The 26330-nt window shown below is 42.0% G+C and overlaps 2 protein-coding genes across 28 annotated transcripts in view; one reads left to right on the top strand and one right to left on the bottom strand.

Annotated features, from left to right (window-relative positions):
* Positions 1 to 7594, bottom strand: part of SFI1 (SFI1 centrin binding protein) — a 106189-nt gene extending 98595 nt beyond the window's left edge. For 5 of the 22 annotated variants that reach the window (XM_058690880.1, XM_058690887.1, XM_058690892.1 and 2 more), the window contains exons 1-2: positions 7174 to 7588; positions 6815 to 7042 (exon numbers count right to left, since the gene is read on the bottom strand). The gene's annotated coding sequence lies outside the window, so the exon portion shown is untranslated. Of the gene's footprint in view, positions 1 to 6814 lie in introns of all 22 variants that reach the window. The other 17 variants (XM_058690888.1, XM_058690893.1, XM_058690901.1 and 14 more) reach the window with 10 other exon arrangements.
* A 4170-nt stretch (positions 7595 to 11764) lies between these two features.
* EIF4ENIF1 (eukaryotic translation initiation factor 4E nuclear import factor 1) overlaps positions 11765 to 26330 on the top strand; it is a 45227-nt gene continuing 30661 nt past the window's right edge. For 4 of the 6 annotated variants that reach the window (XM_058690908.1, XM_058690907.1, XM_058690906.1 and 1 more), the window contains exons 1-3: positions 12041 to 12174; positions 12819 to 12941; positions 25289 to 25362. In XM_058690908.1, coding sequence (XP_058546891.1) covers positions 12846 to 12941; positions 25289 to 25362 — 170 coding nt within the window. In that variant the 5' untranslated portion in view covers positions 12041 to 12174; positions 12819 to 12845. Of the gene's footprint in view, positions 11878 to 12040; positions 12175 to 12312; positions 12332 to 12818; positions 12942 to 25288; positions 25363 to 26330 lie in introns of those variants that run through there. The other 2 variants (XM_058690904.1, XM_058690905.1) reach the window with 2 other exon arrangements.

Below are 26330 nucleotides of genomic sequence, written 5' to 3'. Positions count from 1 at the left end.
CAATATGATTGGCATCCTTATAAACAAAGATGAGAAACAGGGACAGATACACACAAAAGGAGAATGCCATGTGAATACAGACAAACAGGGAGAACAGCATGTGATGATGAAAGCAGAGACTGGAATGATGTGTCCATAAGCCAAGGAACATCAAGGGCTGCTGGCAAGGAACACCAAGGGCTAAGAAAAGCACATGGAACAGACCCTCTTCCAGAGCCTTCAGAAAGAGGATGGCCCTGTTGACATCTTGATTTCAGATTTCTGGCTTCCAGAACTATGAGACAATACATTTCTGTTGTTTTTAAGCCACCCAGTGTATACCATTTTGTCACAGCAGCCTTTGGAAACTAATTCAAGTAGTAAGACAAAGGAGTAAGATTTAAGTACATGGTGGAAGAAAGCTAATAGGGCGGACTTGTCCTATGTCGAGTAATTGTGAGGCATTCGTAAAAAGACATTCATTCTAAAAGAATAAAATCACCCTTATAATCAAGGTCATATATTTCAATGACAATCAGAAAAGGAATTAGCTAGAGAAGAGAGTTAATCTGTACAAAAAATAGTCCTTACTGACATCAAACATTTGTCCTCCTACTCTTTCTAGTATCACATTCCAAGTAACAAAGGTCACCATTAGCGACTATTTCTGTAAATTAAAGGATAATCAAATAGGGATTTTTGGCTAAATACTGTTATAATAAATGGGTCATTGCCTTGGGTATATGTCTTGTTATAATGATTCCATGGAATGTTATCCGCGGTCAAAGATTCCCTTTTGTTATATACTCTGTGCCAACATTTCAACTACTTGTGACTATCTGCTTTCCCTACTAGAATATAAATCCCATGAAAACAGGAAAACAGAAACATATCTGACCTTCTTACCACTATATCTCCAATATCTAAAGCAATGTCTGGAACTTGACAGATGAGATATATAAATACTGGAAAGACCCAGACAGATCTCAGTAAGGGTATGTATGAATATGAACTTGCTCCTGAGTTGGAATACACATAATAACCAAATACAAAAGATAATCCAAGAAAAATGAGATTAGTAGGTGTGGACTCCCAGTTAAACCCATATATTGACATCCTAAGATGATAGTAAAGGATAAAAGGGTATAAACCCTAAGGTCCAAGAGATAGAAGAGACCATAGAAAAGATTTCCACAAATCTTTGCAAGAAAATGGAGGAAAATTAACTGGCCTAACATTTTGAGAAGTGAATATCTACAGTGTGGGATACAAAAGACAGCAGGCCCATAGAATCCCAGAAGAGCTGAGAACTAGAAGGAATAAGGAATGGCTCCCACAATCATAGCTATAGGCCACAAATGAGAGGACTGAATGAAAGTCTATATGGTGAGCATTTGGGGGCCCTGGTCTCCTCCCAACCCCTGCCAGGCAGGGTATCCAACTGCTTCTCCACACTCTGCTTCCAGAATTCTGGCAGCTAGACTGGTACCTCCCAATCAGGGAGGAGATGGGAAGATGGGAAGGATTCAGGAGAGATGGGAGATGGGAAGAATTTTTGCAGAAGATGCTAAGAATGAACAGCCCTGAAGATTCTTATACCCGTGCCTACCTCCCTCAGTGAAAATGTAGGCTTGCCCTTAGAGAAAAGCTCACAAACCTACAAGTCCTGCTCAGACACTAGGAGCTTCCAAATCATTTCTCAGTTGCTGACACTTAAGTACGAATGGACAATCAAGAATCACAAGACATGTAGATGTGACCTCCAATAAGATGTGACCTCCAATTCCAAAAACAGGAATCTGAGGAAGTGCCACAACCTATGACGTATTCCTGCCAAGAACTTGAATCTAAATATCAACAAGCCTCATCTACAATGAAGTACCAACTTATAAAAAATGGAGGGAACAAATAAAAATGATTCTGCACTCTGCAAAATCAATGATGTAGGAAACCACAAGACTAACAACCAGTTCCTTCAATAAGTGAACAGCAAAGGAAAGAGAGGGAAACTTATACATTAAAAGACACTAAAGGGGTGCCTTGCTGGCTCAGTCAGGGGAACATGTGACTCAATCTTGGATTGTGAGTTCAAGCCCCACGTTGGGTGTAGAGATTACTTTAAAAATTAAAAAAAAAAAAAAAAAAAAAGACACTTAAGATGCATAGCAACCAAATGCAACATATGGACTTTGACTTTGGATCTTGATTTTCGACCTTGATTTTAACAATCTAACTACAAACCAACTGTCAGACAAAAAAACATGAAACAGGGATGCCTGGCTGGCTCAGTTGGAAGAGTGTGTGACCCTTGACCCTGGGGTTGTGAGTCAAAGCCCAACGCTGGGTGTAGAGATTACTAAAAATAAATAAATAAACTTTGGGGGCACCTGAGTGGGTCCACTGGTTAAGCATCCAACTCTTAATTCGGCTCAGGTCTTGAACTCAGGGTTATGAGTTCAAGCCCCACTTTGGGCTCCACACTGGGCAAGAAGCCTACTTTAAAAAAGAAAAAAGAAAAAAGAAAAATAAACTTAAAAAAACATGGAACAATCAGGGACATGTAAACTTTTTTTTTTTTTTTTTTTTTGAGAGAGAGAGAGAACACGTGAGCAGGGGAGGGGCAGAGACAGAGAGGAACAGAGGATTTGAAGCAGGCTCTGTGCTGACAGCTGAGAGCCTGATGCAGGGCCCAAACTCACTAACCATAAGATCATAGCCTGAACCAAAGTTAGAAGCTTAACTGACTGAGCCAACCAGGCACCCCTAAACTTTTTCTACACTAAAAAATATTTTAATAAGTTATTAAGGAATTACCATTAAGGTTTTTACTGTGATAGCAGTGTTGGTTGTTTTTTAAAACAGCACCTCATCTTTTACAGAATATACCAAAAAAATTACAGATAAGTTAGGATAAATCTGAGCACTAAAATTGTTAAGGACAGTAATAAAACCCATAGAATAAAATGGCTATTCATGAGTCAGGGCTGAAAATAAACAAATGAAGAGACAGATACATGTGGGAGAAGGGAGGGCTCATCCATACACAGAATGCTCACTGAGAAATGTGGAAGAGGTAGGGTTGGAAAAACCCCATCTTGCAACCATCATGAAGGAAAAGACTTTTTAAAATGGGAGGGAAAGTAGTAAACGTGGATAAAGGTATATGGGGGGGGTTTCCTCTGTGATGGGTACATATAATAAGTGCTTGAAACATTTCATAACAAAATGTTTCTTAAAATTCTGGATGAAACAAAGACAATATGGGGAACACAAGAAAAAACCAACAACAACAAAAAGACAACTCTTATAGTTAATATCCTCAAAAACATAAAGAGTACATACTATAGAATAATATAATCCATTGAATAAAATAAGGGTTATTTAAAAGAAAACAAAAGAAGAACAAGAAACAGGAGAGCTAAAACATTAGAAGGTGGCTGATAACATTGAAGAAATGTACCAGACAGAGAAAGGGAGGGGGGAATGACAAAAGGAAAAAAAAGTTAGAAAATCAGAGGCTCAATCCAGGGGATCAGATATGCAACTAGCAGGTATTCCAGAGAGAGATGAGAGTGAAAGAGGAAGAAATGATCAAAGAAATAAGAAGAAAGTCTCTCAAAATTGAAATAAATCCTCAGATGAGAGGTGCTGCACAGAGGCTAAATGTCAGAGTAGATCAAACACTTTTTCCCACGTGCACGGAGAAAAAGCTTAGGCTACCCGGTTCTTGAGAAGTTACAGGAAAACTAGACATTGTCAAAATTAAAAACAGTTGTGTTTCAAAGGACACAAAGGACATCAAGGAAGTGAAAACACCACTCACTGGGAGAAAATATTTGCAAATCTGCTAAGAGACACATCTAGTTTATATTTTTAAAAATTCCTACAACTCCATAAAAAACCCCAATTTAAAAATGGACAAGGGATATGAATAGACATTTCTCCAAAGAAAATACATAAATGGCCAATAAGCACATTACAGATGTTCAACATTATTAGCCATCAGGAAAATGCAAATCAAATAAGATAACCATTAGGATGGCTGTAATCGAAAAGACAAAGATTAGGGCACCTGGCTGGCTTAGTTGGAGGGAGCAATGTGATCTCAGGGTCTTGAATTCAAGTCCCATGTTGGGTGTAGAGATTAAACTTCAAAATAAAAAGACAAAAAGATAGTAAGTGTTGGTGAGGATGTAGAGAAAGTGAAACCCTCATACACTGATGGTGATAATATAAAAAGGTGCAAGCCACTTTGGAAAACTGGCAGTTCCTCTAAAAGATAAATAGAGTTACCATTTGATCCAGCAGTTCCATTCCTATGTACATAGCCAAAAGAACTCAAAACAAACGTCTATACAAAAACTTGTACATGAATGTTCACGGCGACATTAATAATAGCCAAAAAAATAAGAGCCAAAAAAGTGAAAACCCAAATGTCCATCAACTCATGGATGGGCAAACAAAATATGGTATAACCATACCATGAAATATTATGCAACCATAAAAAGAAACACAGTACTGTTACATGTTAAAATATGGTTGCATGCTAAAACATGCTAAGTGAAAGAAGCCAATTACAAAGACCTATAACATCATACAATTCCACTTATATGAAATGTCCAGAACAGATAAATCTATGAGTCATAAAGTAAATTCCTGGCTGTCTAGGGCTGGGAGGATTGAAGGGAAAAGGGAATTACTACTAACATATAAGGGTTTCTTTTTTGGATGGTGAAAATGTTCTACAATTGAGTATGGTGAGATGGTTGCATAACAATAGATTTAAAAAATACTGAACACTTTCAATTAGTGAATTGTATCATATGTGACTTACATCACAATAAAGCTGTTTAAGGAAGAAAAAGAGAAGGAGGAAGTAGAAGTAGCAGTTATTACAGGAAAAGGTATCCCAAAAACCAAGGAAGCAAATTAAGGGGAAAAAAATGGGAATACAGGCAAGAATGAATTCAATACAACATCAAAAAGAAGAAAATCCCAGGATAGATGTGAAAAGAAGTCTCCAGATTAGAACTGAGTACAGCAGGCACAGAGCAACCAGTTCAGATTAGAGAAGAGGAGGATCTCCAAGAAAGAGAGGAAATTGACCGTTTTTAGAGTAATTTTGCAGAAAATTACTGATAGGCATAAAAGAAATGCTGAATCACTCAGAAAAAAAAATTAGTGATCTGTGTATGGAATACCAGGCAAATGAGAAAAGAAGATAATTATTAATTCTCAGAAAAAATAATGAGATGGAGAAGAAAGAGTTGCAGTACTCTACTTGATTTAGCTATGAAATGTTATAGAACATTGATCATTAATTTAAAAAAAATTTTTGCTAAGTTTATTTATTTATTGAGAGAGAGAGAAAGAGAGCGTGTGCGTGCACATCTGAGCGGGGGAGGGGCAGAGAGAGAGGGAGATAAAGAGAATCCCAAGCAGGCTCCTCACCATCAGTGCAGAGCCTGATGGGGGGCTCAAACTCACCAACCATGAGATCAGACCTGAGTCCAATTTTAGTATATGTGCTGCCGAAGCGAGCACAGATCAGACCTGAGTCCAAAACCAAGAGTCAGATGCTTAACCAACTGAGCCACCCCAGAGCCCCGACCATTAATTTAACATTAAATTAACACATAACCACAGTGGCGATAAGATGGAAGGAAAACTGAGCTAAGCACTTATCTTCCACAAGAAGCAGTCAATACTTTATGTGTAAAACTAAAAAATCAGGAAATATCACCCATAAGGATATTTACTTCCAACTTCCAGGAGAGCCAGAGAAAGACCTAGCAGAATGGAAATTATAACTGGGGAATAGGGCTATTTTCTATTACAAACTTTTAATATTAGTTTTTAAAAATCACGTATATTTGCCCACTGCCGGCGGGTCTACTAGAGGCCTGAGGGCTCCGCCTCCTCGGTTGAGCGGCGAGAGCATGTCCTTCCGACGAACTTCTTTTTTTTTTTTTTTTAATTTTTTTTTTTTTAACATTTATTTATTTTTGAGACAGAGAGAGACAGAGCATGAACGGGGGAGGGTCAGAGAGAGAGGGAGACACAGAATCTGAAACGGGCTCCAGGCTCTGAGCAGTCAGCAAAGAGCCCGATGCGGGGCTCGAACTCACATACCGCGAGATCGTGACCTGAGCCAAAGTCGGACGCTCAACTGACTGAGCCACCCAGGCGCCCCCGGACGAAGTTAACTTCTTAAAGAAGTTTCTACGGTATTTTGTGGCTGCTAACAATGAGAAATGAGTAAGCCTATGAAAGAAAAGCGAAGAAAGGCCTATATTTATATCTTAAGCCCCAGAATAAGTTTCAACTACTTCTTCCAGGAAGGCTTCTCTGACATTAGAAGTCTCATACTTTCAACGCACTTAGTTAGGCGGGTACCACTAAATCTAAAACGAATAGACCAAAAACAAAACAAAACAAAACACCACTAATGAAGCGGGTACTCTGTGCCAAGTATAGATAGTACTAAGCATTTTTCATTAATTACCTGCTTTTTAACAACCACCTGAACGGGCGGTAGCCATTTCATTTTCCCAACGAAGTATCTAAGTGAGGTAACTAGCTAAGCTGTAGGGCTGGTACTCAGGTCCCTAACACCATCCGTTCAACATTGACTGCATCTACACAGAGGTTGACAGGAAAGCTGACTAGCCTCTTATGAAATAAAAACGAAGCATTGGTCTCCCACTGCTGGAGAGGCTTCACTGTTTTTGCTCTGTTGGGCCCTTCGGGGATCAGATGGGGACCCTGAGGTCTGTGCACAGAAGTCCCCGGCCCGGCCACGCAGCAGGGAACCGCGCAAGCTAAAGAGCCTTACCGGGACGCACGCACCCGCACCCGCCTTCAGCGCACCAGAATCGCGGGAGGATGCGGCGCCCCGGGGCCTGGGCAACAAGTCGCTGACCGGAAGCAGCCCCGGACGGGAAGGACGCGAGCTCCGCGCTGGGCGAGAAAGGCGGATTCCGCGAGTCCTGCGCGCTCTCTTCACACCTCTTCCACACCCGAATCACAGTCAATGGGTAGGCAGCACCGCTTGCACTTACTTCTAGGGAAGGAAGCGGAGGCTCAGAGAGGAGAGTAGGTTACTGGGCCCAACTCGGAGGGACATGCTCTCGCCGCCCAACCGAGGAGACCGAGCCACTCACAAGCTGGGGACGATTCGATCCAGCCTCATACCTGGACAAGCCGAACCCTCAGGCCTCGCGCCTCCAGAAGCCCCAGCGGGAGTGGGCAGACGTAGCTGGCGCTGCTCTAGCCCCCCGCGGCCACCGCCTGCCTTGGCGCTTCCCGCGCCTCTGCTCTGGAGTCTTGCGCCGGCCCCGCCCCCGTCTCCACGGTGACGCGGCAAGCGTGTGAGACGCCCCATCTGGGACCCTGTAGTTCGCGCAGCTTCCGTCTGGTAGATGACACGCCTCCCTCTGGCAGTCGAGGGGCACCTGCAATGCCGAGCTGGTCCCAAGGTGTGGGGAGGAATGCATCGTTTGGGCAACCCCAAGGAGAGTTTTCGGCCTCCTGGTCCATTCGCTTCTTTCACAGCTCAGCTTCCTAGAGCTACTTTTAGACAAGGGTAGGAGCTGTTTCGAAGCGGATCTCGGAGTTACGCCTCGTGCGGCAAGCACTAGGTATGAGGTTCCCGTCTGGTGGCCCACGATGACGAAGGTTCTCCTCCCCCCACCCCCCCACCTTCAGGCTACCGCGTGAGCCTCTCTGGCTCTTGGTTCTCCACGGTGCGTTCCCAGGCAGTGAGAGCCAGCTCCTAAGGACTAGGGCGCGCACGCGTGGACCAGGGACGTAGTCAATCTGGAAGGGTGAGGAAGGGAGAGATGTCTTTCCGCAGCCCCCGAATTTAACTTATCCCCAGCTGGTATCTTCTCTTAACTCTTCCTTTAAAATTGTAATTAGCAATCACTAATTGTTAGTAAACAGTCGTTAAATTTTTTTTAATGAGTCTATTCCGATCTTTTAAAAATAGGGGTGAGAGAAAGTAGGTGGGGCATCTTTGTATGCTTTTCTCCTATGCTTTATAAAACATTTGAAAGCACATGAGATTTCTGGTGGAGAGAGCAAAGGCTAGCATTTTGTGCTTAAATGCTTGGAAGATTATATATTACAAACATGAGGTAAAATAACTTGTTGAATATCCCTGGATTAGAATCACGCAGGTAATTTGCATTTCTGCTCTGCTTTTTACGTGTGCTAATTTTTGTTGCCAAAAACAAGTTGTTTAAAAGACGTGCCACTTTAGCTGGACACGTGAAACCAATCTTTTAGGGATGACTAATTGAGTGAGTTTCAAAGTCCTAATTAACACTAACATTTACTAAAATTAGTCCTATGAGTACTTTATACTTTCTAGATGATTTGTGGATACTTTATTCCTGTCATGTGCCTTTACTACCAACAACTCTAACTTAGGAAGGGTTATTTTCATTTGAGTTATTATGATGCATATAATTACTCCTGCCAGGAAAAATTAGAACATAACTGTACAGAATAATAGTGCGGTAGCACTTGCATGATTTCATCCGTTTCTGTTTTAAGTACTTCCCGTAAATAAAATCAAAGATATAAAGTTCCAGAAAGGGTAGAGGCTCTGCAAAGAATTTGTTGTGTGGTCTTTTTTCTTTTTTTTAATGTTTATTTTTGAGAGAGAGACAGAATGTGAGTGGGGGAGAGAGAGAGGGAGGCACAGAATCTGAAGCAGACTCCAGGCTTTGAGTTGTCAACACAGAGTCAGTCACAGAGCTCGAACTCACGAACTGTGAGGTCATGACCTGAGCCTATGTTGGATGCTCAACCAACTGAGCCATGCAGGTGCCCCTGTTGTGTGGTCTTCTAAAAGTCCCTTAATTTCTTTATGGTCTTTAACCTGAGTACATGATGCCACATACCTGTGAAACTGTTGAAATTTTATTTTCTCGGAACCAGGGATTACCCTTGGAGCAGGAAAAAATGAACAAGAAAAAGCCCACTTAGAGAGGTGCTGGGTAGTTGAGGTGTAATCCCAACTGAGATGAGGCTGCTCTCAAAATTACCAGGTTTTTACTATTTTCATGTGCTTCTCTACTGCTCTTCGACTGCTAATTTCCCCAACAGACTGAACTTTTGAGTCCCCTTATGCCAAACTATGAGCCAACAATTGAACCTAAACTAAGACCTTACAAATACGTATTAAAGAACAAGAGTAATTTCTTATTCTCTCAAAGAGGCTTCTCATACTGATATTTGAAAATTCATTATTAACTGCAAAGAGGGGCATTGTAGAATTACAAACTATCATTCTTACCAAGGAGAATGATACTCGAAAGCTACAATGAAACAAGGACTTACAAGCATCTAGCTTTTGCATGGCACAGGTGAAAGACATTTATAGATGCCCTCCTTTATTTATTACCTTTATTCCCAGGTACTAATTTCCTTCTCTTTTCACAAGGACAAATTGAGTCTCTGAAAGATAAGGGAGTTAAGACCAAGGTTCTACAAGGTACTGAAGAAGAGCCTGGTGGAAGACTGCATCCCAACTAGACCAGAGGGCCCAGAAAATTAGCACCAGGCCTCTATCATGGTAGCTACATTGCCTTGAGCAGATTTTGTGTGTATCTGTGGTAATTTGAAAATATTCCCACTAATTCTTTGACACTTCTCCCATATAAAAGTAGTCTAAGTCCCCTCCCCTTGGTGACTTCTATCTAAGGAGCAGATAGTTTGTTGTGGCAGAACAGCGAGTGGCTCTAAGGCTAGATTAGAAAAGACAATTCAGCAACCAGCTGCCCTCGGAATCCTGGCACTATGTTGTAAGAAAAGCTCAGGTCACAGAGAGAAGCCATGTGTAAACTTCCATCCAACTGCTCCAGTAGTCCCAGCTGACAGCCACCATCAAACACCAAATATGTGAGTAAGCGAGCCACTAAATGATCCTAGCCCCAAGCTTTCCACCTATTAAATGGAGCAGAGACCATTTAGTTCTAGCTGTCCCCAGTAGTACTGGCCTAAATTGAAGGTTTGGGTACAAAATAATTATTGAGCTAAGCCACTGGAGTTTGGGGATGGTTGATTATACAGCCATACTTGACTAGAGCAATTTTTTTAATGTTATCTCTAATTCCCACTATAAGCCTGAAAAATAGGTACTGCTGTCCCTTTTTGACAGAGGAGTAAACAGGTCCAGGAAGGTGAAATGACTGGCTTAGGTTTCACACTAAGTGGCAGAGCCAGGATTTAAGAGCTTGAAAGAATAGGCCTTCTTCACTACTCCTGATAGCAATGGGATTAGACCATTTCCTCAGTCTTCTGAAGAACCTGGATTCCAAAAGCAGCTTGATTTCTAAAATATTAAGACGAACAATGTTTCATTACTTACAATGTGTCTCTCAGTAGGCTTAAAACACATACACACACAAAACCAGTATAAGGCTTTTTAACCACCTTAACCTTTTTAATCTTGACAACAGCCCCTGTGAGTGGGTTATCTTTCCAATTTTACAGACTACAAAACCAAGGCTAAGGATAAATAAATGGCCTAATTCTCCCCAGCCTGTAGTGTATGGTAGAGCTGGGATGTGAACTCAGGCCTAATTTGCAAACGTTTCCCTCCGCCTCTTGCCTACAAAGATAGTATACACTTTATTCTGTGTTCCAGATGAAAAACGTTTTCATAATTTTCTCGGTTGGCAAGACTCCTAGGAAGGGAATTTAGTGATCACTCAATGCCCAATCCCAATCTACGCCCACACATCATTTCACATCAACCCCAGGCGGTCGCAAGGGACAGAGACTGGGGCTCGTGATATTTCACAGGTGATCACCGTCATACCTTTACTGATCGCTCCTCCCCAGCACGGCAGTTACTCTTCTGTCTCAGAGTAGGGAAATTATGTTTGCATCTGTGTTCGCATTTGCAGTCTCGCCACTGTGCTAAGCGCTTGACACTCGCCCTTCCCCTTCCTGTGCAAGCTATGGAAAGGTTCGAGTTATGATGGGGGAAAAACCCTTTCAATGAATCTGTCAGTCGCCCTTCGCTCAATCGAAAGCAGTCGCGGCAAGTTTGTTAATGCAACAACGCACAATCTCATAAATTTATAGAGAGGGGCCGTTTTAGAAAGGAGAGCGAAAACTCAAAAGTTGTTCGGGCTTTGCCCAACATTACACCCACTAATGAAAAACTTGAGATTCGGGCCCACAACTGGGAAGCTCAAAAGCCCCCAGGTTCTCCTCAGACTGCCACTGCCGAAGCCCCAGGCTTCCCCGCCGTTGCGAACTGTGCGAACGTCGAAGTCGACGCGCTCCCAAGTCGCACCAGGCCGCAGACCCCAGCCCACTTCGCTGGTGCCACCGCCTTCCAGGGAGAACTGCCAGCCTGGGGCCTCGGCCTCCCAGCACCGCCCGCCCCGTTCTGCTCCGCTCCGAAGCGCGCGTGGGAACGCAGAGTCCTCCTCAGGGCTGCCCAGGACGACCGCCTGTGCGCACCTGTAAGGGCTTCTGCGGCCCCCGCCGCCTCCCCCTCCCCGCCGCCGCCATCTCCTCGGCGCCTCCGCTTCCCCGCCGCCGGACGCACGCAAGGGCCGGCGCCCCAGGAGCGCGCCGAGATGTTTCTCTTTTCCGCCCGGCACTGCCGCGGCCACCTCACATCCGGGCGCGCGGCGGCGAAGGCGGTGCTGGGGCCCGGGTGCGTGGAGGGAGTTATTAAGGGGGAGGGGGCCCGGGAGGAGGGGCGGAGGGCTGGGCCGTGGTTACGGCGGCTGAAGAGAGACAGTCCGAGCTGGCGGGGGGGCGGGGGGGGGCGAGAGCGAAGGCCGCGCGGAGCAGCCCTCTGACCGGCGCGGGCAGTAGGGAGGGGAGCGGCGGTCGAGGCGAAGGGCCGCCGAGCGGCGGAGGCACAGAGTAAGGGCCTGGTGGCGGCGGGAGCCGAGGCGCCGCGCGCCAAGGGCCGCAGGAAGGGCAGGGGCGCGGGCGCGCTGCTCCCGGGGTCGCGTGCGTGAGCGCGAGCGCCGGGGCACGCGCGGGGGGCGGGCAGGGACGCGAGGCCAGCGGGGCGGCCGACGGACAGCGGGCTGGCGGGCTGGCGGGGCCCGAGCCGCCGGGCCGGGGCGGACGGCGGCGGGCCTGCGCCGGCTCCAGCTTGGAGCGGCCGGGCCGGGGGATTCGATCTCCCCGCTCCCTTCGGCCCGCCTCCCCTCCGTGAGTACAGTCCCCGCCCTTCCTCCGAAGGAGGCCGCTGGGCCGCGGCCTGCGCGAGGGGCCGGGGGTTGGGGTCGCGGCCCGGGAAAGCCGAGTTTCGGAGCTGAAGCCGGATCTCGCCCCTTCCTTGCTATGGACGCCCCTGACATGGCCACAGGTGCCGCCGGCCGGGTGGGGGGCGCTCGGGCCCCAGCCCCTGGCCTCTGGATAACAAGGGGCAGCTGGCGCCGTCCATTGGCAAGTGACAGGCACTTTACCACAGTCCGACTTCCCGGATCCCCAGCCCCAACTAGTCTCTTACCTGCCCCCACTCGGAAAACTTCCCCACTGCTGTCTGAAAGGTCCTCATGGGTGGCAGTGACTAATTTTGGTTTCTTTTTGTTTTAAAGCTGCTTGAAGGCTGTACCCTGATTTGGGCACCTTCTACTTATGCTTTCCTTACCCCTTTGATGTTTAGAACACTTAACTAGAAGAGCTAAGTAGCAGTGGTTCTATTTCCAAGTGGGTTCTGGTTTGTGGAATAGTTGAATGAGACTTTGTTTTTAAAAGGTAGTCATTTTAAGAGATAAAAGAGTTTCAGTGTTTTAAACAGTCTTCTGAAAACATAGTGTTCTCTGTAACAGTTTTGCTGATTTATCTTCCAGGTGCAAAGAATTGTAGACTAAGGAGCCATGGATAGGAGAAGTGTGGGAGAAACAGAAAACGGAGATGCCTTTCTTGACCTGAAGAAGCAACCAGCCTCCAAATCCCCCCATCGCTATACAAAAGTAAGCTTTGTTACTAATGAAATAGTGTTTCTTTATAGGTGGGGGAGGTTGGTAACATTGTGTAGATATTATTTCATTAGTATTATCAAAAGTGGGAGTCTCATTCTGACTCACTATATGGACTAAATATTACTAAATTTAGTAAAGCATTTCTTTGAATTTTTTTCTGGAAGTGTGAATACGCGGTTTAAACTAGAATTTGCTTCTGAGTAGTTTTCACGTGAAGGGAATATTGGCTTAGATGGCATATGAATTTGTGGATCAGTGTATGTTGGCTCAAATGTTCTATAACAACCATAACTGGTATATTACTGATTTATATGCTGTAGAGTAAGGATTCCAGTTTTGCATGCAAATCACTCAAGGTTCTGTACTTGTTGAAGCTACTGCTCAGTATCTTACTGGCTCCTAAATGTTTCTGAAGAGGTTGACAGGACTCAGTGAGCTGTGAATTCATTTTTCGTTCCCTGAAATGTATTGGCTGGAGTACAAAAAATGTGCTTGGGACTGTTGACAGGAAGAGTCATGTTCTAGTTGGTCCCATATCTGTATTTCCTAAGTATGGACCCAATCAAGGGTTCTGATGTGGTTATTATCCCTGACTTTCCAGAATAATGATTAATATTTTGAAGTCAGGCCTTGTTTGTGTACTGGTGCCACTACTTGATAAAGTATCAACTGCTGTTAGAGTAATATTCATTTTTAGTATTAAAAAAAAATCTGATAGCATTTCATTTTTTCATTCAGATTTGGTCTTCCCAAATGTAGTTTTTCTCAAACCTGAAAGTGCTGAAGCCATGTTTCACAATTTAAATTCATTATCTAAAATGTTGATAGTTGAATTCCAAATGCAGAAAAGCTTATTAAATGAAGAGAAACTGATTTGAACTGCTTATTTTATATGCTTATGTGATTTCAACTTTCCTAGCACTTTTTGAATAAAAGTTCTTAATTGGTATTCTACTTGTAGAATCCAGGCAGAGAGGCTTTTGAATCACTTTCATAATGATCAAAGGGTGGCATGTATAGACCATCTTTATATGTATATCCATATTTAGGCTTAAGTCATTTTTAGGGAAGGTATTATTGATCTCTCTTAGGCTAGAACTTGTGTGTGTCTACAGTAAAGATAAAGAAGGTCAATATTGCCCACTTTTGATAATATAGTCTTAGAATTTTGTCATACTTAGATAAATGTGCCTCAAAGAAATGATTAAGAACATTTTTTAGGTTAATGACGGTGAATCTTAGATATAATGGTCTTCTCTACCAAAATTGATTGGAAATTGGCTTACTGTCCATTCCATTCGAGATTTAGTTCATGGCACTTTTAGGATCATGTTTAGGCAGTGTTAGGGTAGTGGTTTCATGCATATGTGTTTCTCACAGTCTGCTTAATCTAGTCCTTGAGGCAAACTAAGCCTTTCTCCTTTGAAGAAAGCTTGAAACAATCCTGTGTTCTGAGAACTATAGTAAGTGGTCTGTTTTTGCACAACTGGAATAATACTTCAGCCATCCTACTCCTTACCTACATACTGAGAGCAAACTATTGGAATAAAGCATATAGTAATGTTTCTGCATGGGCTAGAAAGTTTAGAAGCAATAGAAGGAAACTGTCCTCAGTGATTTTTTTTTTTTTTTTTTAAATCTTTTTCCAACGTTTTTTATTTATTTTTGGGACAGAGAGAGACAGAGCATGAACGGGGGAGGGGCAGAGAGAGAGGGAGACACAGAATCGGAAACAGGCTCCAGGCTCCGAGCCATCAGCCCAGAGCCTGACGCGGGGCTCGAACTCACGGACCGCGAGATCGTGACCTGGCTGAAGTCGGACGCTTAACCGACTGCGCCACCCAGGCGCCCCAGTGTCCTCAGTGATTTTTATAGGTGATGTGTTTGTGAGAACTTGTAAATGTGGAATGTTAACTACAAGACTAAAAAACATATTGGCTAGATGAGAGAGGGCTTCTCAAACTTTGACCCCTCTTAGTTTAACGTTCATTTGTTTTATGAGGTGATGTTAGTAGTCTGTTCAAAATTCTAGAATTTTTTCCATGAAGGTGGAGAAGTCCAGATATTTGTCCTAGTGCTTTTATTTTTTTTTTAATTTTTTTTAATGTTTTATTTATTTTTGAGACAGAGACAGAGCATGAACGGGGGAGGGGCAGAGAGAGAGGGAGACACAGAATCGGAAGCAGGCTCCAGGCTCTGAGCCATCAGCCCAGAGCCTGACGTGGGGCTCGAACCCACGGACCGCGAGATCGTGACCTGAGCCGAAGTCGGACGCCCAACTGACTGAGCCATCCAGGCGCCCCTGTCCTAGTGCTTTTAAAAGTAACATATCAGAGTCTCCTGTGCTATATTGTCCATCTTGCTTCCTAAATGTTGGTTTGTCTGGGGATTACCTGTGAACCCTTATAAAGTGTGAATTCTGTTAGGTTAGGAGTGGGCTTGAAATTTCGGCTTTTTAACCTCCCAGGTGGTGCCCTTACTGCAGGTCCACTGACCATACTTTGAATAGCAAGTCTTTAGTCTTCCTTGGAGAACTTGATATATGATCTTGATGTTGTCAAGCAAGTCAGATGCATAATTACTCCCTAGGGTTCTGTTGGTGTCCATTGTGTTTCCATGAATGTATTAGGAAGTCAAGTTAAGAATCACGTTAGGTACTTTCAGGCCTACCCCTAAGCCTCAGTGATGATTAACTGGAATGTATAAGTGGATGTATCATATGCACCTGTTATTCTGGGAATCTTGAGCCCTTAATTTATAAGCTCACTCAGGTCCGTTTCGCTAGGCCAGATTCCCAAGACCAAAAGCTATGTTTTGGTAACACTTAAATGTGCATGTATAAAGTGCTTGAATTATGTTGAAGGGCTTTTGGAGGTTACACAGTGGGATCTCCCCCTCAAAGTCATGGATTAAAAGTGTTTTTAGACAGTGGTTCTCAAACAGTGGTCTCTGAACTAGTGTTTAGCACCAACTGGTAACCTCTTAGAAATATAAAACCTCAAGCCCCATTTCAGTGGTATTGAATCAGATTCTAGGGATAGGGCCTTGTTGTCCACATATAACAAGTCTTTCAGGGAATTCTGACTGATTCAAGTTTGAGAACTGTTGGTTTAGGAAAACAAGATAAGGTGGTCATGCTTATTAATGGAAAGACTTGAGGCCTATTCAAATTTTTCTTACCTTCATCAGAGGTCCTTGTTTACTAGTTCTTGAGGTGTGGTACCTGCTCTTGGTGACACCATCTTCTGCTTCAAACAGAGTAGAAATGCTTTGGACTGTTCCACTATTCAGATCCATGGTCTTTTTCTTTGAGTAGACAGACTGATTTTAGGATATACATATTTGGTGCTGCTCCTTCTCTGCTCCTGTGTCTTGTCACTGATTCCTTATCAAATTTTATCACCTGCCAGTTGAACAGGGTATAAAAGCAGGGGGCACTGCTAACATTCACCTTAGTACTGCCCAGTGTTAATCATACCTGTCCAATCTACCAGCTAAAAAAAGTAGGGATTGGATTTTACTGAGTTTAATTTCATGTGTGCTCATTGCCTTGGCACCATTTTGGTGTCCATAGGGATCTTCAGAGGAGGCACTCCACCCTGATTTGTGGCTGATGGGCACTTAGGCACCGTGATACAGCCATGTTTATATCTTTGCTTTAAAACCATTTAAAAGGGGCGTCTGGGTGGCTCAGTTGGTTGAGCGTCCGACTTCAGCTCGGGTCATGATCTTGCGGCTCGTGAGTTCGAACCCTGACAGCTGCGCTGACAGCTCTGAGCCTGGAGCCTGTCTCAAATTCTGTGTTCCTCCCTCTCTCTGCCCCTCCCCAGCTCATGTTCTGTCTCTCTCTCTGAAGAATAAATATTAAAAAAAAAAATTTAAACCGGTAAAAAAAGGCACCAGAAGTGGACTAATTTGAGTAATTCTCCTAGCCTTCTTGGAGAGAATCAGTTATAAGACTTGAAGTCCAGCCTCTGAGAAAAGAGGGGCTATGATTTAAGTCCTAGCTTGAAATCAGTAGTCAGATGATCAGGTTTAACTATACCTGATCTAATTTTTAGATATCTAATTTGATAACTTCATAGATACCTTTCATAAACCGAGTTGAGAAGTAACCTCTAACAGGTGGCATTTAAGTGACATACTTAGCTACAAACTTAAGCTAATATAAAAGTTAAAGATATTTGTTTATATTGGGGAATTATGGTATGAAAAATCATTATACAATCTTAATGTTTCAGCTGTTCAGAAAACTAGGTAACTACAAGTTCTTACAGGGGGTCAGCTGGCAACACCATAGATACTGTCTTATGGTTGTTCTTTCTTACCTGTTCCAATTCTAAGTCATCTTGAAAAGTGGGGATTCAGGGCTCTTGCCCCCATGAGTATACTTTCCTCCTTGCTCATGGTGGGAACTTCTAGCTAGATAAGAAACCGGTCATTTTACAATTGGAACTGTTAACATAAAGATTTGTGGGTTGGGCCTTTGATTCAGTGAAGGATGCTATGAAGGGAGGCTGACTTAAGGAAAGCCTACCCAAGGATGTGGCAGTTTGGCTCAGGGTTCCTGGTAGTCCCGCTGGGCAGGGACAAACCCAACACTGAGTGGCAGCTGCTGGGAGGTGTCATGCACCTTCCTTGTCCTCCCCAGAGAAGCAGTGAAGACAAGAGGATCAGGGGCATTGAGCCCCACTGCCTGATTTAGGATCACCACTTACTTACCTTGTGTGGCCTTCAGTCACGTACTTAGCTTCTCTGGTTCTCATCCTTTTCCTCTGTAAAATGCGGGTGGAATAGTATCTACTTCATAGGATTTTTGTGGGGAATAAATGAGAAAATGCATGTCAAGTGTTTAGAAAAGTGGCTGACGCACAGTAAGTGCTAAAAACTCTTTAGGATGTAATAAGGAGGGTATTAAAAGATATCTTCTTTAGATACCAACTTCAGATCAAGATGCTTAATTTTTAAATGTCACAGTAACTATTTCCAGTTTAATATGAAACCAGAAAGCCCTATTGAAGATGTAATGTCACTACCCTAAAAATGGTTTTAAGTTTTCTTCTAGTATTTACCTACTTAACATTTTATATTGTTTTTACCCATTGTATAAACACATTTAAAAGCCAAGATTAATTTTTTGTGTTGGCCAGATTAATGGAGAAAACAGACTTTGGTGGGTTTTTTTTTCCCCCATTTGCATTTTCTTAGTTTGAAATCTTTCAGTAGACGAAAGTCTTTGCATCAGATCAGCCACCATTAGATGCTTGGATGAATCCAGGTCTGAGGTCCTGCTTAACAGCTCTGCAGGATCCTTTGAATTCTGACCTACCTGTAAGAACTGTTATAAATGGTGCCCACAGCAACAAACTTCATAAATGTTGGTGGATGTATCCCATGTGTTCCCTATGTTGTTACTTCACCGTTGCCCCGGCTATCATCTGTGGGTACCATTACCTCCTTGTGATCTATTTTTAACAGGTTTCTAATCCTTTCAGAAAAGTCATCTGACTCAACAGAATGAATATCTGGTCAGTCAGCAACCATCTAAGAGCCCGATGACCAGTCCCAGTGCTAGTGGTTGTATTGAGGATGGGGACTGGGAGAGAAGGTCAAAGGGGGATGACCCAACCTATAAACACTGTTTTGGGGACATTTGCCTTCTTTAGGCAGAGCCTCTTTAGGAAGAGCCAGGCACACACACACTAATAAGGTACTGAGTCACTTCTACAGTGCTTTGACCATTAACAATGAAATAAAACTTTGGGTTTTTTATAAAACATCTATTAATATTTTAAAAGTTGAGCTTTTTGCTCTTGTGAATTGAATTCAACTCACAAAGGTAAATATTTCCCCTTTCATCTTATGTCAGTGACTCATGTGAAATTCTTCTAGAGCATAAGAATGTCATCAGAACCTGCAGCTGCTTCTGCATGAGATTTCTGCAACAAGAAACTGGATGTGGATTTTAACCACTGTTGTTTTGGGCTTATATTCACATTCATTTGCTTTTTACTTTAATATTGATCACTAAAAATGGGTGCCCATATTAGTACTCCTCAAATTGTTTTGGGAAGCTTGACATTTTCTTTAAGGAAAATGTTAGTTTAGCTGCTAAAACTAAGAAAATGGCTGTTGGGCAGTTAGCAGCTTATTCTTGCCTAGTCAGGTTTTAAAACCTGTGCAAAAAGTAAGGTCTCACATATTAACTGTTCTCTTGTCCAGATGGTAATTGTAGTGAATTTGTTTATAAAAAAAAATTTTTTTTAACGTTTATTTATTTTTGAGACAGAGAGAGACAGAGCATGAACGAGGGCGGGTCAGAGAGAGGGAGACACAGAATCTGAAACAGGCTCCAGGCTCTAGGCTCTGAGCCATCAGCACAGAGCCTGACGCGGATCTCGAACTCATGGACCGCGAGATCATGACCTGAGCCGAAGTCGGACGCTTAACTGACTGAGCCACCCAGGCGCCCCCTGAATTTGTTTATAATTAGTAAATTCCTGTGGGTTCGTAGGAGTCTGCAAAAGGGTAATCTCCCATTACCCCCTGAAATATTCTTAGGGAAGGAGCATTCCCAGCTCAGAGAACACTTTCCACGTATTTTGCCTTTAGCCAAAGTTGAAGGTTTTCTTTGAAAATATCCCAAAGAGTTTGCCTTTTCTGGAATATTGCTCTTAAAGGGCTCTTGATGAAATGGCAAGTTCAAGAACACTTCTCTTGAGAAACTGGAGAGCCATGGGGTCAGGGCCAAGGGTCATCTGCATATTCTAGATACTAAGCCTGGTACGCAGGAAATGTTCTGTGTACAGCTATGAAAAAAGCAATTTTTGTATTGAGTTAGCTCATGGTTTCTCCCCTCCCCACCTTAATGGGGAAGCTTCTTAGTCTGGGATACCATCTGATGCCACTTAAGATGTTGGTGGAAGGTATAACAGATCTAACTCTCTAAACCCCACGAGGAGGAGCTCTCATTGTCCCTAAATGTCCAAGTGCACTTTGGGCCACATTTTCAGAAACAACCATTTAAAGTACCACTTCTTTAACTTCTTTGGGGCCCATCGGAAATGTTTTGAAGGTGTGAGTACTCACTGCAGAAATTGCACAAATGCAGTTTTGCATATGGTTTCCTTGAGGCCATGAAATTGGTTTAAGAAGCCCTGCTTTCAAGAACAGTAAGTAGAACTTTATCTAGATGTTTAAAGTTATTCCCAGCAGCTTTTACAATCCAAGAACTGTTTTGTTTTCCCAGTTATCAGCCTGTTAAACAAAATGGCTCTTCATCCTCTATAGACAGGTGGGCGATGTTTTAGCCATTGGACTTGGTCAGCAGCACCATTTGTGCTGCTGGCATGGTTAATGCCAGTGTATACAACTGGCTCACTGCTCTACCCTGTGCTCTTATAGGTCTGTCAAGTTGTATAATCAGTCCCTGGAATATTTATTAACACCTAGTATACGTTAAGCATATAAAGTCAACAAAGAAAACTGGAATAACTTGGGAAGGAAAATTAAAACATTTTTACCAACCTAAGCAACTCTCATCTGAGGATAGTTGGCATTTATCAGTCTGTGGTTAGAGCAGTAAGTCTGTAAGAAAGAAATTAAATAAAATATTAATCTCTGGGTAACTGAACACCTTAGTTTAATTTACTGAAAAATATTTTTTATTCAGTGGTGCCTGGGTGACTCAGTTAAGCATCCAACCTTGATTTCTGCTCAGGTTATGATCTCACGGCTCAGGAGTTCAAGCCCTGCATCAGGCTCTGCACTGAGGGTTTGGAACCTGCTTGGGAATCTCTCTCTCTCTGCCCCTCCCCACTTCCTCCTCTCTCTCAAAATAAAATATTTTTTTGAGACATAATTCACATAAAATTCACCCCTTTAAAGGTGTACCATTCAGTGGTCTTCAGTAAATTCAGAGTTGTACAACCATCACTATTATCTGATTCCAAAATATTTTCATGACCCCAAACAGAAACTCTGTACCCCCATTAGTAGTCACTCTCATTATCCCTTTTCCCCAGACCCTGGCAAGCCTTAATCTACTTTCTGACCATGGATTTACCTATTCTAAACATTGCATATAAACAGAATCCTACCACATGTGGCCTTTTTTGTCTGGATTCTTTCAGTTAACGTAATGTTTCCAAGGTTTGTGTTACAGCATGTATCAGTACTTCATTCCTTTTTATTGCCAAATAATATTCCATTGTATGGATTTACCACATTTTGTTTATCCATTCATCAGTTGATGGGCATACGGCTTTCTATTTTTTTTGCTATTGTAAATAATGCTGCTGTGAGCATTTGTGTACAAGTTTTTGTGTGGACATAATTTTTTCAGTTCCTTTTGGTATATACTTAGGACTGTAATTGCTGGGTCATATAGTAACTGTAACTTTTGGAGAAACTGCCACTGTTTGCCAGAGCAGCTGCACTGGCAGCTGTAATTTCTCCACATCCTTGTCAATCTTGTTGTTTTCCCATTTTTCTTTTTTAATAGCCAACTTAGTACACGTGAAGTGGTATCTCACTATGGTTTTGACTTGCATTTCCTTAATGACAAATGATTTTGAACATCTTTCATGTGCTTGTTGGTCATTTATGTATCTTCTTTGGAGAAAAATCTATTGAAATCTTTTATCTGTTTTATTTAAAGAGAGCATGGGCTGGGAAGGGACAGAGAGGGAGACAGAGAATTCCAAGCAGGTTTCATGCCCAGTGTGGAGCCCAACACAGGGCTCAATCCCACAACTACGAGATCATCACCTGAGCTGGAGTCAAAAGCTCAACTGACTGAACCACCCAGGTGCCCCTTTGTTGTTAAATTTTACATGTTCTCTCTGTATTCTGGACCCTAGACCCTTATCAGATCCATGATTTGTAAATATTTTTTCCTGTTCTGTGCATTGCCTTTTTACTTTCTTGATAGTCACCTGAAGCGCAAAAGTTCCTAAACTTAAAATCCAATTTACATGTTTTTTCCTTTGGTTGCTTACCCTTTTTCAGTGTCCTAGCTAGAGGAACATTGCTTAATCCAAGGTCATGAACTTTTTACACCTGCATTTTCTTCAAAGAGTTTTATAATTATAGCTCTTATATCTATGTCTTTGATATATTTTGAGTTCATTTTTGTATATGATATGAGGTAGAAGTAAGTAAACTTTATCTTTTAGAACAGTTTGAGATTTATGGAAAAACTGGGAATATAGTAGAGTTTTCCCTGTTAATATGTTAGTATGGTCTATTTGTTACAATTAACAATGCTGATACATGTTATTAACTAGAGTCCATGCTTTACTTACCTGTCCTTTATTTTATCTAATGTCCTTTTTCTGTTCCAGGATCCCATCTGGGATTCCACATTCAATTTGTCATCCTCTCTCCTTAGTCTCCCCATTTCCCTTTTGTAAGACTGTTTGTTACCTTTGTGAAAATATTTTTTTTTATTCCCCACAAATAGAACATTTGGTCCTCCAGCATGTTTTGTGGCTATGTTAAAAATGTTAAATCTTTTCCAGTTGACTCCTAAATAAATCAGTAAAATCATGAGTTTCAACAGATAGCTGTAGTAGTAATAGAAAACGCCTATCACTTGGGCTCCCTGTTACCTTTGGGGATTAAAAGTTTCAAACAAAGCCTTATTGTTTAGAAATTTGAGTATATGAAAGCATACATATTTAAGTATAAAATATATTGCCCTTAGTTTAATAGTATACTAGGGTTCAGTTCAATATTTGTATTTGAGGGTGGTGGAGTAAGGGAATATGAAATAATCTTTGGGTTGCTTCTAATAACAGAAAATTGCTTTGCAATATTTTCTCCTGTAGTATATGTATAAGTATTTCCTGTATTGTAAGATCTTTCCTGTTTCTGCTGGAAAATGTTTTAAGCATTCCTGTCCTCAGAATTTCTTTCTTGTAATATTTACTTCATTGTAACTGCTATTGGTCCATCCACCCTTCCTCCACCCACTGCCAAATTTGTGTCACCCTGCGCCACTGACACCGCACTTGCCCTGTAGATTTCACTGGACTTGAGTCATTACTGATGATTTCTAGGTTGTAGGTCGTTGCTTTGACAATTTTTTCAGAATTTGGGGCCTTCTCTAGATACTTTCTTATATTTGGAATTTTGTTTATCTCAGACTTCTTCATTTTTCTAGATATTTCTTCCTAAATTATTTGTTTATAATTCATAAATCCTAAAACAATGCAAATGCATGATTGATAATCTGGTTTTAAAAATTAAAATGTCACCTGGGCATAGGGCATTTTGCGATCATGGAGAAAATATTTAGATGCTTCAAGTGTCTGAAGACACTGAGTGAACTCATGGCATGCTTACGTGCAGTGATTCCTATAGGCTGAAAGAGTAAATCTCTTCCTCCATATTTACCCCAAGATATGGGAAGCAGTGATCAGAGCAGCAGCAAGCATTCTATTGTGAGGCTTGCAGAGGCCCCGGCACAGTGGTATGTATATACTTTTTGCAAGGCAGTTGTAGCGTTTTACTGGTAGTGAAAGGTTGGGAATTGCCTTTTTTACTTTATCGTAAAAGTACTGAAATGTAAATAAGGCCGTGGGTTTTTGTGTATATGCAGGTGTATGAGCAGATGTGTGTGCATTAACACATAGGTATATATGTGCATGTGTAATTGCACATGTTTCCTAGTTCTGAGAGAACCGAGAAGCAAATGGGAATATTTAGTTCCCAGACCTTCGTTTCTGATACCATGCTTCACTTAAAGGAACTCAGATTTCTCAAAGAAAATGGCTGACACTAGGGCTAGGATGGTACAAGATAAGACAGAAAGTAAGGAAGGGCTTTTTAGAAAATGATGGGGAATGTACAGAGGACCCAGGAACCAGCTTGAAGAGGCTCCTAATTTGAGCCCCTAAACAATTAAGGGCATTAATGAATTATAGACCATTGGAAAAATTAGGTATCTGTGAGCCCATGCCAGTAATAGGTAAACACACAGGGAGGGGAAAAGGGAGGATTAGTGTTTGCCCTACCAGTGAAATGCCAAGTGCTGACTGGTCAATATGGAGAGAGGCCTAGAGTTGGGAAATCAAGATCAATTTGGGCAAGATTCATCAATAGATGCTAAATTTAGGGGGAAATTTTGATGAAGACCAGGATATTTGCAGTCTCCCTACAGACCACATACTGCCACTACTAAGCAGCAGATGGACATCACAGGTGTCCAGAGGTGATGCTCTGAGATGGACACAACATCTCTGGGGTTAGTATTCTCTTCCTTGGATACTTAACCTCAATCTAATCATGAGGAAACAGTAGATAAATCCAAAATGAATAATGTTCTCTTAGGAAAAAAAAAAAAAAAAGGCTGCACTCTGTAGAAAAGTCAGTGTCATCGAAGACAAAAGTTGTAGAGATGTTCCAGTTGTAGAAATGTTCCAAAGAAATAGGACAACCAGTATCTGATTCTAGACTGGGTCCTGTGTTGGAGGGTAAAACAATATAAAGGACCTTGTTGGGTCAATTGACAAATTGGAATCTGGAGGGGTAGGTTAGATAAAAGTATCATTTATAATTGTATAAAACTGACAGCCCTTTTTAACTAGGTTCTTCACAAGTAAGCCCTTAGGCCCTCAGGCATGTGTTGTTTGTAATGGATTTGCCTCTCTCTTAGGCATCTGCAGTGATACAGGCCAAGCATAATCCTTGGGAGAATGGTAAAACTAGTCACTCAAATTATTTTTTATAAGGCTTAATTTTCTCGTGGAACCAGATAAGAGACTATGAAAGAGTATCCTCATTCTTAGGAAATAAGCACTGAAGTACTGAGGAGTAACCCTTATATGGTTTAAAACAAAAACAAAAAAAGGTGTGGGGAACCCAAATGCTAAAGTAAAATGTTAACAGGCAGATCAGATAAATGGTAAATGGATGTGTGCTTTGTGCTTTTTTTCCTCTGCAAATTTATGTTAAAACTATCTACTTGTAAGTTGGCCTCTAATACATTTAAGAGTAGAAAAATCAACTGGAAATTTTATTTAAGCCTGAAGCTTCCGTACCTTGATGAGCATTCAGTGTGGTCGACTATAACTATGTCATTGGATGGCAATTTGTGAGAGAATTGTTTTAGAAAAAAGCTAATCACTATTATTTGCCAATTCTGCTTGAGCATCTTCTTGTAAGAATCTTGAGCTAACTCCAGTCCTTTCTGGAATAAGTCAAGGCATAAAAAAATAAGAACTGTGTGACATGCTTAAGATAGGCACTCCAGTCATTACTGAGAACAAATATAAGTTGAAAATATGTGGCATGAGAAATATTACTCAAAATCACCATTTGGTTTCTCTTTCCAGGAGGAGCTCTTGGATATAAAAGAACGCCCTCATTCCAAACAGAGGCCATCATGCCTCTCTGAAAAATATGACAGGTATGGGTGAAGGGGGAGCGGAGTGCTCCTCCTAGTCAACATCTTGTTTACCAAACATGGTAATTTAAGAATTGTTTTGGAGTTTTTTGGTAGAATGATGAGTGGGGGAGACTTCAGGGATAATGATTTAGGGCTTCTACACAAATATATCATAGATAAGTTATCAACTAAATAGCTTCCTGCATTGTCCTCATTGGTTTCATTATTAATTAGCTTTAAACTATTCAAAAATTTGAGGGGATGCCTGGGTGGCTCAGTCAGTTGTCTAACTGTTGATTTCAGCTCAGATCATGATCTCACAGTTGTAGGATCGAGCCCTGTATTGGGCTGTGTGCTGACAGCACAGAGCCTGCTTGGGATTCTCGGTCTCCCTGTCTCTTTTCCCCTTACTGCTTCTGTGCGTGCACTCTCTCATACGCGTGCTCTCTAAATAAACATTAAAAAAATTTTTTGAGCTTTACAGGACTCTAAGGACAACTAACCCAATTCCCTTTCAACAAACTGATAATGAAACTAAAGTTAGAAAATGACTTGGTCAGAGACACATAGTGAGAAAGCAATTTTAAGAGTTAAACACATGAGTCCTCTCCAGGGTCTTCTGTCAGTGGTGGTTTTCACACTGTACTTTGGGGGTGCTTCAAGGGCCTGCCCAGAGAAAGCTGATCAGGAGGACTCTGAGCCATGTAGCATTGCCCCATCCTTCCTGTTCCCAAACGAAAAAACCATTCAGCCATTCAGACGAGCCCTTTTGCATCTTGGGCTGCTTCATAAGCAGAACACTTTGGTTTGAGAAGATTAGAGCCAAATTACGGTCTGAAAATGTTTACAATCACCCTACATTGCATTTGTTATGGTCATCTTAAGACTATAAGGTCACTTCTTAAATATCAAGGTAAATGGTTCATATGGCCCACATTTTTAACATATAAAGTATATTATGTTTAGTTTCTTTGTTGAATAGGGCATAC

Source organism: Neofelis nebulosa, chromosome 11 (genome assembly GCF_028018385.1).
Source record: "Neofelis nebulosa isolate mNeoNeb1 chromosome 11, mNeoNeb1.pri, whole genome shotgun sequence".
In the NCBI taxonomy this organism is placed as follows: domain Eukaryota; kingdom Metazoa; phylum Chordata; class Mammalia; order Carnivora; family Felidae; genus Neofelis; species Neofelis nebulosa.
The sequence above is the reverse complement of the archived record's forward strand: the minus strand, read 5'-3'. Positions and strand labels throughout refer to the sequence as shown.